The following is a 15,130-nucleotide window of genomic DNA, read 5'->3' on the forward strand; positions in this document are numbered from 1 at the left end:
GGTGAGGATTATAAGTCTTGTGGTATATATATTTTTCGATAATGCAAATTGTAAAATAAAGAAAAGATTTTTAATTGGGTCTTTACAAACCTAAACAAACGTATGTTAGTCTCTTAATTTAAAATATTAACATATAATTGTAACAAACAGTCCATATTTTAAAATATCGATATGCGTAGATGCTGATAAAGTGTTTCTTTTGTTTGTTGCACAATATTTCCTACAATTATTAAATACAAATTCAATAGAAAAAAACACGCATTAATACAATAATATTTAGAAGATAGCCTGTATGACTAAAAGTCAAATTACAACAATAATTGGATTTCATTTATAAACGACCAGCTGAGTTAAACATTAAAACACCGCCTTGTAATAAGTGGTGTATTTTCAGGTGACGCTAAAGTCATTCTGGATTCTTTGAAGGGTACTTTTAAATATTTAGAATTTTCCCGTGAAAAGTCAAGCGGCCGAAGTTCTGTGTAATTTGCATTCCAAAGATTGATCACTATATCACGGACCAGTACATCAGAGTAGATCTCACCAATAGCTTCTAGTACTAGAAAACCATCATATCCAAGCACAGAAGTGGTGAAAGAAACTATATTGGATGGCTCCGGTACTACGTCACTCATAGACAAATATCGCATGATGTACCTGTTAAAAATAGAAAAGTGAAGCAGACTTTAAAATAAATAAATATGGATAAAATCTTCAAACGACCGTATTGAGCGTATGATTGTATTGTATAAGTAATAATTAAAAAAAATAGATGCATCTTTAGACAGCGAAAATATTGACCCTTGACAACAAAGATTTCCGATCTTCTTCTGATACTTCTATAATTGGGATTTTGCATGGTTTTTTTCCAAACCAAGTATAGTCTAGAGCTAATTACTATAATATATGATGTTTATATATAAAAATAGTTTTTTCGATTATTTTGTGTTCATTGAAAGTTGAATATTTAATTCAGAAACAAAAATGTAAATCATTGAATTGTTAATTTACTTGCCTTTCTCTGAAACTTCGTCTTAATGCTTTAAACAAAAATGTAAAAGCACTGGCAAATGAAACAAGACATAACATAAACAACCAGATCCACAACAGGAGACAAACATGCTCATAAAACTCGTTAATTGGCAAGGAACACTGTGCTGAGTAAATAGAAAGATGCTGTGCTCGTCTGATATATATCAAACACTGAATTTGTCGAGGAAACGCTGGCGATGAAACTGTTTTCGAATAATTATTTTGTAACAAGTTTTCAACGATGTGCTGCATATAACTTCTTGTGTCTGGTGATGACAATGACAAATCCAGCAATATTAATTGAACGAAAGCAATGATAAAAATCAACACTTTGCTTACTCCTAAAAGTATCGACAACACTCCAAATCGATTATACTTAAATGCACGTGAACGAAGATATTGATCTAAAAATTGTGAAATATCTTCTGCTGGCTTCGTCCCATCGCCTTTCAGTTGACTTTTGATAGAACCCATAATACGGGAAAACCTTATTCCAAATAAATCATCACAAACTTTTACAAAAATGTAAGGTATTCTGAACAAAATGGCCTGTAATACTAATATAACGGGAACCCATTGATAAAGTGAGCGTGACATATCTTCGAACCTTCTGTTTTCATTTTGTATGAGGGGAAGAGTTTTCACGTCTCTGTTGTGAAATGGAATTACGTCATGCTGCAATAATAGTTGTCTTGATAACCAACATGTATTATCAAAATACTTATTCAATTGTGCAGCAGATGTTTCTGGTGTAACGCAAACTGCATTTGGACCAATATACTGTCGAAGCCAAGTAACGATAGACAGCAGAAGAAACAGTCCACATGTCAAACTTGTATTTAATCTATCACTCCAACTCGCATGACTCAATGAAGGTTTGCTATATCCTCGCATATCCATTTTGATATTTCTGAAATGGAGTTTAAAATTTAAAGTTAAAAGCTATCCGCATATATCAAAATGAAAGTAGACGCCACCATACGGCTGTCCTGTAAGACATGCGTTCAGTTTGTAATTCAACCAACCAAATGGGTAGGTTCATTGAGGGCTTAAAACTTTCCCCCTCTTTTAGACAAAAATACTAAAAACGTTCAGATTGATATATCTAACACTACTAACTACTAAAATATTATGGTGTGACCCATATTTTTACATAATTTGTGTTTATTGTTTCTAATTTATATGATACTTTTTAGCATAACTAATTTTGTCCGCCATCTGTGCCCGAAAACAAAGTTCTATGATTTTAAATGTATATAAACAAATTTATTCTATCATCTCATAGTATCTTCATAGTTATCAAAGGTGCCAAGCTTATATGATTGTAGATTATTAAAGATACTGTTTTGCCATTTTATACGGCAGATGTTCGTTTGGTCTACAAAACACTGTAGGATTTTTAAACGTTTTATTTAGTATAATTTTGCTGTTTTCCCTGTCTGCAATATCTTCAGACAGTAGAATCGTTATTACACTTTCTCATTTATAACAAAAGCAAAAAGATCACATGTTAAGGAATCTGACCATTAGGTGTATGCTGTTTTTTATAACATCCTTTCTTTTTCTTGTTTCACAATTAAGGAAATACATCTGTCACGATGCATGAACTTTATTGTCCGTTTGACTTCTATTATCTTGAAAAAAATATTATATATGTATATGTTTTATTTACCGTATTACTAATTTTATTCATTTGAACTAATGGATAATTTTAATAATATTAACGCCAGACGCGCGTTTCGTCTAAAAAAGACTCATCAGTGACGCTCGAATGAAAAAAATGTTAAAAGGCCAAATAAAGTACGAAGTTGAAGAGCATTGATGACTTAAGATTCCTAAAAGTTTTGCCAAATACAGCTAAGGTAATATATTCCTGGGGTAGAAAAGCTTTAGTATTTCAAAAATTAAAAACTTTGTTAACACTTTTAAATTTATAATTATGAACATACCAATGATAACTCAAGTCAACACATAAGTGTTGACTACTCGGCTGGTGATACCCTCGGGGAAATAAATCTCCACTAGCAGAGGCATCTACCCAGTGGTTGCATGTATACTCATCATAGATACCAGGATTGATATTTAATATTAACGCCAGACGCGCGTGTTGTCTCGAATCAATACATGTTGAAATGCCGAATAAAGAACGAAGTTGAAGAGCATTGAGAACCAAAAATTCCTAAAATGTTTTGCCAAATTTTAAAATTTTATTAACAGTTAATTTAGTTTGTTTACATTATTTCATGGGTATACCCTGTTTGAAATAAAACCCAAACAACGCCATAAAAAGAAATCAATTTAAAAAAAAATATATAAAGAACTAACACTATTATTAAGAATGGCCTCTTTATGATGTTATTTTAAACTTAAACTCATCGTTTCTTGGAACTGTCGATGATTAATACCTGGATTTTAAATCATACAATACGGTGACTCAATTGATAAAAGTCTTTATATAAAGTTTTTAATTAACTAAATTCTTGGTATCTTAAGTTAATAATAGACGGTAAAAAACAGATAGTTTACGTAATAAAATGTAAATACAATGTGTTTTGTTGTTATTCACGATGATACTATTCTAAAATAGTTTCACTTCTCCTTCTTGATTTTGCTTATAAGGGTTTTTTGTTTACAAGAAGGCTATGTTAATTAAGATGTCCAATTGGTAAGGATGAAGTCATGTGAAGAAAAGGTTTAACAGAAATCATGTATCAAAAATGATCTGTTTAATAAGATTGAGAATTGAAATCGGGAATGTGTCAAAAAGACAACAACCGGACCATAGAAAAGACAACATTAGAAGGTCAACAACAGGTCTTCAATGTAGCGAGAAATTCCCGCATCCAGTTTAATTTCATTTGTACTCAAAATGAGCCCTCTTTTTTCCATCGTGTTATCACTAAATGCGACATACCTTTCTTAAATAAGGAAACTGTCGGATGTTCATTTTAAAACAAAACAAGAATGTGTCCCAAGTAAACGGATGCCCCATTCGCACTATCATTGTCTGTATTCAGTGGACTGTGAAATTGGGACAAAAACTCTAATTTGTCATTAAAATTAGAAAGATCATATCATAGGGAACATGTGTTCTAAGTTTCATCAAAAACTTCATCAAAAACTACCTTGACCAACACTTTAATCAGAAGCGGAACGAAAGGACGGACGAACGAACAAACAGACCCACAGACCAGAAAACATAATGCCCTCTACGATTGTAGGTGGGCATACAAAAGTATTTTGTAGCACCGGATTTCAGCCACTCGATTGGTAAGGCGCGTGCTGCGCAAACTTTATTTTAATTATTGTTAGCTTACGGCTTGAAACAAACAAAGACTTGCTCGTTCAGATCGAGAACAAGTGAATCAGTTAATTCATTAGATAGAAGTGGCAGATCAAATGATGATTTAGACGGCGTAAGACCTATACTGGAAAATATATTGTTGTTTGGCCCATAGCTACGTTCGGAACAGGTATACATCGTTATCAAAGGTACCAGGCTTATAATGTGTACCTCAGACGCGCGTTTTGTCTTCACAAGACTCACCAGTGACGCTCAAATAACAATAGTTGAGGACTCACAACGATACAATTTTCTTATAGCAAGCAAACAAAAATATAATGCAAGGCAACTAATCTTGCATGTGTATTTGTGAATAATTTAATTTTGGATGTAACGCGTCTCTTGATTGGTTGGCTTTATTTTGTTATGAGCCCATGGACATAATTCAGTCATGTCACCGTGACGTTATCGACGTTTTTTCATGGCTTTCTACGGTTTAAAATGGAATTTAGAATTAAATTATAAGAAATGACTGAAATATGTTTTCTGTCTATTCGAAATAACATAACAAATGTGGTGCACACTGTTAAATAACCCGCTACGCGCGTTATTCAGTGTGCACAAATTTCTTTATGTTACTTCATCATAGACAGAAAAACTATTACAGTCATTCCTTAAATATCAATTGCAGTACACATGTTGTCTTTTTAAGTTACAATCAAATAACACTCTCATTACTGTTGTATATGAATTATAAAGGTGTCATATGAAGCTTATAATATTAATGTTTCAAACATATAATTTAACAAATCAACTAGAACTGTTATCACGATCAACCAGAACTTTGTGATGAAATTCTTAGTGCTGCTTTGTCTTTACTTCACTATGTTGTGTCTTTTGTACTTTTATTTGTCTGTTCGTCTTTTTCATTTTTAGCCATAGCGCTGTTAGTTTATTTTCGATCTATGAGTTTGGATGTCCCTCTGTTATCCTTCATCCCTCTTTTCAGCTTCTTTGTTCAAAAGGTCAATATGCGCTGGTAAATCGTCAATGTAATACCAACAGGTTAAATAATATATAGTGCTCTTGTATATTTGCATGTGTTCCTTAAACAATTTTCAAGGTTTTTATTCTCAAAATATGCTATCTTATATGTATCTTGACCTTAAAAGTCTTATAGTAATTATTTGAATAAACTATTTGTTTTTGTCCCGGCCGATAAAGCTGCTAATAATATTATTATTGTTTGACGTAAATTTTACATCGAGGTTCTGAAAAAGGAAATCACCTATTCACCAACATTCCAACTGACTCCATTTTCAGAAAACGAAATCTGTAACAAACATAAACTTTTAGCCTCCGCTTTACAAGCAGAGCCAAATACAATGAAAGTTCCAACTATGTATTGGCTTCCGAAGCTACACAAAACCCCTTACAAATATAGATTTATTTCGTCTTCAAGTCATTGTTCAACTACTAAATTGTCTATTATTCTTACCAGCACACTTGGTACAATTAAAAACCTTATAATAAATTGTTCAAATAAGGCCTTCGAAAATAGTGGAATAAATTACTTTTGGAGTGTCAAGAACTCGTTGGAAGTCCTTGATAAATTGCATGCTTATATTGGTGATTTTGAATCTGTTCAAAGTTTTGATTTTTCTACCCTGTATACCACATTGCCTCACATTCTCATTAAGAAAAAATTCACACACCTAATTAAATGGGCATTCAAAAAATCAGAATGTGAATATATATGTTCAAATTCTTTTAGGTCATTTTTTAGTAGCAATAAACAAAAAAACTATGTTAATTGGACATGCTTTGATACTATATATGCCCTTGAATTTTTACTAGATAACATTTTTGTTCGCTTTGGGGATTCCGTATATCGTCAGATTATCGGAATTCCAATGGGGACTAACTGTGCACCACTTATTGCGGACCTCTTTTTGTATTGTTACGAGTTACAATTTATGACAAAAATAAGCAAAGACCTATCAAAACAACATCTGATAAACAAATTTAATAATACTTTTAGATATTTGGATGATATTTTGGCTCTCAATAATGACGACTTCAGTATGTATATTAATGAAATTTATCCTGGTGAACTCACTTTAAATAAAGCTAATACTAACAATGACCACTGCCCTTTCCTCGATCTTGATATCTATATCACTAACGGAAAGCTGAATACTAAAATTTATGATAAAAGGGATGATTTTTCATTTCCTATCGTTAATTATCCGTTTTTAGATGGTGACGTTCCCTTGTCACCATCTTACGGTGTTTATATATCTCAACTTGTACGATTCGCTCGTGTATGTAACAATGTTTTAGATTTTAACGAGAGAAATTTATGTATTACTGAAAAATTATTACACCAGGGTTTTCGATATCACAAACTAGTCAAAACATTTACTAAATTTTATCATCGGTATAAAGACATCATTCGTAAATATAGCTCAACATGCAGAATTTTTATACGTTCAGGTATTTCACATCCAATTTTTTATGGAAATATTCTTTATAAAGCACAAAGGTGTCAGTATTCACCTCATAAACTTACAAAACCTTTGAATAGACTTATTAAGAAGGGATATAATTACGATACTGTTGTCAAGTCATTAAAGATTGCATATTTTGGCGTTAATATTGAGTCACTGATAAGGTCTTTGCGTCGGAACTAAACACATTTATTCTAAAAACAGTTGTTGGCATGACACGGGTTATGTTCTTCTCATATATGTTATGATGGTATGATACTAAACCCCTTACGGGAAGGATTGTGCCTGATGTTCATATGATGAAATCATAATCTTTCAGTCAGTTTAATTGAAGTCTGGAGCTGGCATGTCAGTTAACTGCTAGTAGTCTGTTGTTATTTATGTATTATTGTCATTTTGTTTATTTTCTTTTGTTACATCTTCTGACATTAGACTCGGACTTCTCTTGAACTGAATTTTAATGTGCGTATTGTTATGCTTTTACTTTTCTACACTGGTTAGAGGTATAGGGGGAGGGTTGAGATCTCACAAACATGTTTAACCCCGCCGCATTTTTGCGCCTGTCCCAAGTCAGGAGCCTCTGGCCTTTGTTAGTCTTGTATTATTTAAATTTTAGTTTCTTGTGTACAATTTGGAAATTAGTATGGCGTTCATTATCACTGAACTAGTATATATTTGTTTAGGGGCCAGCTGAAGGACGCCTCCGGGTGCGGGAATTTCTCGCTACATTGAAGACCTGTTGGTGACCTTCTGCTGTTGTGTTCTTGAAATAAAACGAAATCGGAAAGTGCACGATAATGTGATACAAAGGGTAATAAGTCAACATAGGAAAAAATCTAAATAAAATCAGATTTAAACATACTTTTGGGAAGATTTAAATACTCAAAAAAACTTCAAAACACTATTTGAAAAAAAGACCTCATTTATAATGTATTGTAAAACGTCTTATTTTCTACTCCTTATTTCATCGTTTCTTTGAATTGTTGACGAATAATAGATACCGGGAATTTAATTCATACAATACGGGATATCAAATGACAAAAAAACTATTTTTAGAGTTTAAAACTGATTAGATTATTGGTATTCCTTATGCATGGAAGCCTTTAATATTCGTGTCAATTCATATTGTATTTATTTCTGTTACGTAATAAAATATCAAGGCAATGTTTCTTTTTTTACAATTAACGAAACATACAAAAGTAGACGTTAATACGATGTAAAGTATCTAAGCAATTCCTATCTTGATTTTTCTGATAGTGGTTTTCTACTTACATGAAATCTATGGTATTAAGGAGTCTTAATGTTAAGATTAAAGTTATTTCTTTTGAAGTTTTGCGGATGCTTTAATGATTTAGTTGATCAGGAATTATTTATCAAAGGGGACAATGGTTATGTTAATTTGTAGCAAAGACCCATTTATTTTTCTTTTGATTTCACTGAAGGAGACATGTGTTTTTGAATAAACAATATGTAGGGTGTCACTCGTTGAACAAGAAGTGCTTTTTATTCCGAAGCGTTTCCTAGGTATACATAGTATTAGCTGTATTTGACAAAACCGGGAGCTTTTGTGTCTTCAATGCTCTTCGACTTTTGTACTTAATTTGACCTTTTAAACATTTTTTATTCGATCGTCACTGATGAGTCTTTTGTAAGCGAAGCAGGCAAATAGCATGCACAAACTGCAATCTTTTAATCTTGTATCTATGATGAGTTTATTTCATGCATATTAAGTTCGATCTAATTCGGGAGTTAGTTAATTAGGTATTTACATGAACTACAAAGTCTACCAGAATTACGAAGAGCCAATCAAGTTTTCTCTTATTTTCCTTCTTAAAGAAATTGCAAACAAACTTCTTCGCTATTGACACATTTTGATTTCCATGCACATGTTTTTTCTGGAATACAAACAAATACTGATCACTTTACACGTGTATCTGATTTACAATGGTGTCAAATGTAGCTACAAATCGAATCTTGAATTATATCCTATTTCTATCTTATTTTGGGAAATCTTTTTAGAAATTCAAATGTGACGTCACTTTGTGCGTTAATGGCTTTGGCTTACTCGGCTGCTGGGTTAGGTTGTTTTATGTAATGTATCCGTTTTAATTCTGTAGTTAGTCACCACTTCGGATTTATCATGTATATCTATAATATAGTAATTTTTACACTGTACCAAGTCAGGAAAATGGCCATTGTTATATTATAGTTCGATTTTATGTGAGTTACATTAAAATGTTGTTTTTCTGTTGTATCGTAGTTATCCTCTTATATTTAATGCGTTTCCTTCAGTTTTAGTTTGTAACCCGGACCTTTTTTTTTCTCAATCGATTAATGAATTTCGAACAGCGTTATAGTACTGTTGCCTTTATTTATAAAGACAAAAATTCACCTATCTGAATAAATCAACAAATCAGACAATTGACGATGTTCAAAATGTTTACCGTCTAAAAGTTCATTTAACAATAACATGCATCATAAAAGATTTTCTAGCGTGTTAAAAAAAGGATGTTGCATGGGTGTATGTGTTCCTTGAACAATTTTCATTGCTTGTTTATGCATGATATGCATTCTCATTTGGGTATTAATAAATTAATCAAGATTATACAAAAGATATTCAACTAAAAAAATCAATGTAATCGTTGGAATCGATGTAATAAATACAAGTATTGTACATGAAGTTAAATATAATTGTTGTTCAACGTATGAATTAATATGTGAGAGATTTCATCAAAGCAGTTAAGCAATAATTTAGCTTACCGAATTAGAAGTCAACGCTTCCAATGTAAGATATGTGCAAAATAGTGAAGCAAGCTTAGTTTATTATTGTATAAGATTAGGTCGTAAACGTTTATATGCAAAGTTATTACCAGGAATAATAAATATAGATCTTAAAATAAGAACCAGTCATTTAGTTTATGGGTTTTAAAAAAGTACCTGTTTTTTTTACATTGAGATTTAAACCTTTAACAAAACATTTGGATTTTAAAGTTTACCAACAAGTTAGCATTTGCAAAAACTAGTTATTACTAGGAAAAGTTAAATGAGATTTGTTTTAATTTAGAAATTTCGACAATTGAAAATAGGCGAACGATATCTAACATAAAGTTTTATATTAAACCTGCATGTATAGAAACAAAACAATTCTAAACTAAACAAATGTATGTTAATGGCTGAGGAAGTGATAATTTTAAAAGTATACGACGCAAGAAAAAATCTTTTATGACGTTCTTATTACGCTTTGTAAACAGCTTAGTACATAATTTAAGCTAACTGAATATATTGACTGCTGTATCCCTATTTTGAAAATTTTACCTATTATGTCTGTTATGTTCATATACGTCGCTGTAAATATAATGGAATTTGATGCCACTGTCATACAAGTGGGAAGGTTAGCGGTACAAAAAAACAGGTTCAGTCGACCACTTTCTACATTTGAAAATGCCTGTACAAAGTTAAAAATATGACAGGTGTTTGATGTGTTTTATCTATTGATTTGCCATTTGATTAGAGACTTTCCGTTTTGAGTGTTCCTCAGAGTTCAGTAGTTTTGTGATTTTACTTTTTGGTTATCAAAAAACATATATTTATCTTGCTTTTAGTTTTTAGATTTATCAAATATGAAAAAGTAATGTACAGACTCCACGTAGGGGAAAAGAAAACTATCAAAAACTTTTTGTGGTATTTTCATACGCTTCTACCTATTAAATACTGTATTTGTTCTATTAGAATCAGAAAAATGCCTCCATGTCATGCTCTATACTCATTTTAACATTGGTAGACATTATACTTGACGATATTTTACACCTCGCTATAATGCTCAGTGCATATTATTCACATATATAATGCATATCCATGTTGAATTGAACAAAGAGCATGACATGAAGGATTTTTTTAATTTAATATGGTGATACGAACGTATAATTATCCTCTGTTTTGATTTCTAACATCCTCCGGTCAATGAAAAGTGAAAAAAATTCAGGAAAAATGAATTAAGACTTGGTGATAAAAATGAATATGAAATTAACTTTAAAATTTATCATTAACATTAGATGTCGCAAAAGCGGGTTAACTTCGCAGGTGTAAAATTTTGCGATTTTTATTTTATAAGATATACGAAATAGTTTGGCGGTTATTATTTCGGCGGATTCAAAACCTTTGCATGTGATCTTTTGAATTGCGGAATTTACTTTGGCGATTTCGTTCTATCCGCAAAAATAAGCGAAAATGACTCGCTATACGGTACATATGAGCATTATTTTTAGTATAAATAAGAAGATGTGGTAATATTACCAATGCAACGACTGATTACAAGATACCAAATGAAACAGGAAATAAATGTTGTTAATTTTCGACTCTGTTTAACCATTTGTCGTGTGTGTCTCCTGTTTCTCTCAACTTGTAAGAATTCCTGTTGACTTTCATTGCCTGTCAATGTGAAAACATTGATACGCGTTCTTTTGTGTGCCAAACTTAAAAGTCGATGGGAAACCGTCAAAATCATTGCAAAAACGAAAACGACGAAAAGACAAACAACAATCTCCTAATCACTACATACACTCTAGACTTACCAATACAAATCTCACCTTAAACCGGAGGAGAAATGACATGCTCCACATATAGTGTTTAAATTTTTCCTTTGGACGAAGCTAACACAACATATCTTCCTCCGACTACAAGAATGACTGAGACATAGATAAAGGTTGCTGGGACCTCCTCTAATTTTACAACAGTAAACATGCTGAAATACGTCCTTTCGGCTGTGTGCAATGTGAATATCAAGTTTACATCATCATTAAAATTTATCGATATTAAATTTTGACATCATTTTTGTATCCGACTTTTTTTTACGTATTTACTCTAATCATTATATATTGTATATGCACAGATTGATACTTTATAAGCAATCTACCCATATACATTTATACCACAAAACGAATGTACATAAATAAAAAGAAAGTAATTTATCAAAAGACTCTCATATAAGTTAGAGTAGTACACAACGGTCTAATGTAAGGTCGAATTATGATATCTGGATTGTTCCATCTAGATCGCGTATAGGTATTTAACCATACATTTGACATAGAACGTGTATTTAAATATAAGAAGATCTGGTATGAGTGCAAATGAGACAATTCTCCATCCAAGTCAAAATTTGAAAAAAGTAAACCATTATAGGTCGAAGTACGGCCTTAAACACGGAGCCTTTGCTCACACCAACCAGCAGGTTATAAAGGGCCCAAAAAATGACTAGTGTAAAACCATTTAAACGGAGAAACCAACTAAAAGTCTGGTATCCTTCATAATGGGTCGTCGGTGCCACTGCTTGATAACGTTTTGGCCTTGAAAATATTAGTCAGAACATTAGATATAGCATGTCTGTAAAATTTAAGTTATAAAGTTCTAAATTATTAAGGTGGTCTTTTCCTAAGCAAAATTGGCCGAAGTTGTACTTGGAACAGCTCTCTTCAATTTTTATTAGTTTTAACGTTAAGACTTATTTAGTTGAGCGCCGATGACGCATTCGAAACGCGCATCTTGTATAAAAAATAACAAGTCCTTATATATTTGATGAGTTTTTACAACCACCTTGTCGATATAGCTGCTGATAGACGTTTCGTTCCCGTTCCAGAAGTCAGCACTTCGATATTGACTTTTTGATTTTGTCAATTTCTGCAAATTGCCTGCTGACTTGCTGACACAATTTGTATTATTTAAACACAAAGGGTTTTCTGTCCAATCACAGATGATTCTAGCTGTATTTGGCAAACATTTTGTTTATTTTGAAATCTCTTCAACTCCGTTTTCCATTTTGCATTCCAACTGAATAAATTCAACCACTGCAGCTGAGTCTTAAGTAGATGAATTTATGTCTGGTAACTTTGTTGAGTTTTATGGATTATTTATAGCTTTTTAAGTTTTTGAATCTTAATACTTTCTAATCTAAAAGCACAAACAAAACTTTGCCTTTGTAGATTTAATTATGAGAAATCGGATTTGATAAATTTTGATATGTTTATGCGAACTTTGGGGCCGACAGCTCCAAGAAGTGTGCAGATTCGTAAAAACATCTCTTTTGAATTCCATATCAGCTTGCTCAATTTAGTTATGCAATTCTAACAATCTTATTTATATTTCTGTTGTCAGTGAATTTTAGACGCTGTATATATTAGAACGTGTGAATCTGCTTTTTTGTAAATAATTACTTTCATTTTAAATAGTCAATAAAAACAAGTGGGTACAGTATTGTGAACCATACAAACATTTAAGTCTGTGTGTTATTGTTTAGGACTTTTGAACAGCGTTCATCTACTGTAGCCTTTATATTCCTAAGAATTCTCGGTCCTCTCCATTCTACTGTAATTCATCAATACAAAAACAACTGTATAGGTAATCAAACAGATTCTTTTGTAGATCAATTATGCTAAAAGTTCAATAAACTAAAACCAAGCATTAACTGTGTTACTGTACCAGACTCTATTGTATCATGTTGCCTACAGAACATGTATTATTATTTTTTCTCTAAAATGATATATAGGTCTAGAGCATAACCCAAACAGTATAGGTTATTAGTTAAACCCAAGTAGAATAAGTATGTCCTCATCCTGGCTTACCAACATAACAAGTTTTGAATCAAGGAAGGAATAAATGAAGTCGACGAAAATTAATAGCAATAGCATCAGCTTTTAAAATAATTAACATTTAAATATTAAAACGTTTTTAGTGAGTTGGAATATATATATATCTTAAAATTAATTATATAGACTGAAAGTTTTCTTAAAATCTCATTTGGGATCGAAACAATTTTTAAAAAATCGTTCATTCCTTTTCTTGACTTCCTTTCGATCATTTGCCATTGAACGTTAAGTAGACAGCAAAATCAAGCATTTTTCTCTAGATTAAATTTGACTTACCTCCCATTAGACGAAATTTAAATCTCGAACATACTACATGTTTTTAACCTACAGAAAGAAATTGAAGACAAGATAAAGACTGAGATTCAGTGAGTTTTTCCGCTATTTATTTTAGGTATTTTTAACATTTTTACATCACTGGGTCGATATCTCTGCTGGTGGACTATCAGTCCCCGCGGGTATCATCATCTCAGGAGCCAGTGCTTCGGTACTGACATGATTTAACAAACTTTACTAAAATTGGCCGTTAAAAAATTTTGAAAGTAGTTTGAAACTAAGGTTCCAACTCCCTCAGGCAAAGTTGGCTTTAGATGAATTTGGTTATTTATTTTAGGTATTTTTGACATTGACATAGAGCTCTTCAACGATTTTCAGTACTTATCTATCTTCGGTATTTCAATGTTTGGCTTTGAGCGTTCCTGATGAAGGTACATCCAGAAAAGCGTTTCGGGCGCAATAACTTATTATACGTGTTCTTTCAATTTTTAGGATCATTATCAGACGGAGAACGCAATGTAAGTTATTTGCAAGTGTGTTATTGGCTTTATTTTCATTGTCTGAAGAATCCGATGAAGTGTTTTCACGTTTTACCTTATACATTTTCATACACTCTTTATTATTTCGCTGTTTGTTGAACATTCTGTAGCAATTGAAATTGAATATATATTGTACGAGTTATCAATTATGTGGTAATTTTTATAAATTTCCTGTTTACAAAACTTTGAATTTTTTGAAAAACTAAGGATTTTCTTATCCCAGGCATAGATGACCTTAGCCGTATTTGGCACAACTGTTTGGAATTTTGGATCCTCAATGCTCTTCAACTCTGTATTTGTTAAGTTATAACTATTTTGATATGAGCGTCACTGATGAGTCTTATGTAGACGAAACGCGCGTCTGGCGTACTAAATTATAATCCTGGTACCTTTGATAACTATTAATTCATATTTTTTCGAGTTCCACAACATTTTTATGTCTTAAACTTCTAATTTTCCATAAAATTATTATTAGTCGTAAACCTTTTGAACAAGAAATAAAGTCCATATCAGCCCAAATGCTGCAAATTAATGCTTTTATATGGAACGCCGGAACTGTCTTATAGTGTAAATATTTAATGTGTTTTGTCGCTTTGCCTTTACGTCCTGTCATTTCTTCTTTATGTTATGTGCAGATGCCTTTACGTCCTGTCATTTCTTCTTTATGTTATGTGCAGATGCCTTTATATCCTGACACGGCATCTCTGTGTTATGTCAAATTAGTAATTCGTTTGGTCAAACAATTGTATGATATGTCATTGCTAAACTTTGTTGTGTAAAATATGCATTACATTATGCTGTAACTACTATATATTCTGTGAATACTCCGGAACTTTATGATCAACCACCTTTACA

The 15,130-nt window shown here is 31.9% G+C and overlaps 1 protein-coding gene across 1 annotated transcript; it reads right to left on the reverse strand.

Moving 5' to 3' along the window:
- Window positions 1–350: 350 nt before the first annotated feature.
- On the reverse strand, window positions 351–9,651 carry LOC134710899 (innexin-11-like). Its single transcript, XM_063571307.1, has 3 exons — window positions 9,586–9,651; window positions 1,016–1,942; window positions 351–657 (listed from the first exon to the last, which is right to left on the reverse strand). The coding sequence occupies exons 2-3, from the start codon at window positions 1,930–1,932 to the stop codon at window positions 351–353; spliced, it is 1,224 nt and encodes a 407-aa protein (XP_063427377.1). The 5' UTR covers window positions 1,933–1,942; window positions 9,586–9,651.
- Between the last annotated feature and the right edge of the window lie 5,479 nt (window positions 9,652–15,130).

Source organism: Mytilus trossulus, chromosome 3 (assembly GCF_036588685.1).
Source record: "Mytilus trossulus isolate FHL-02 chromosome 3, PNRI_Mtr1.1.1.hap1, whole genome shotgun sequence".
Taxonomy (NCBI): domain Eukaryota; kingdom Metazoa; phylum Mollusca; class Bivalvia; order Mytilida; family Mytilidae; genus Mytilus; species Mytilus trossulus.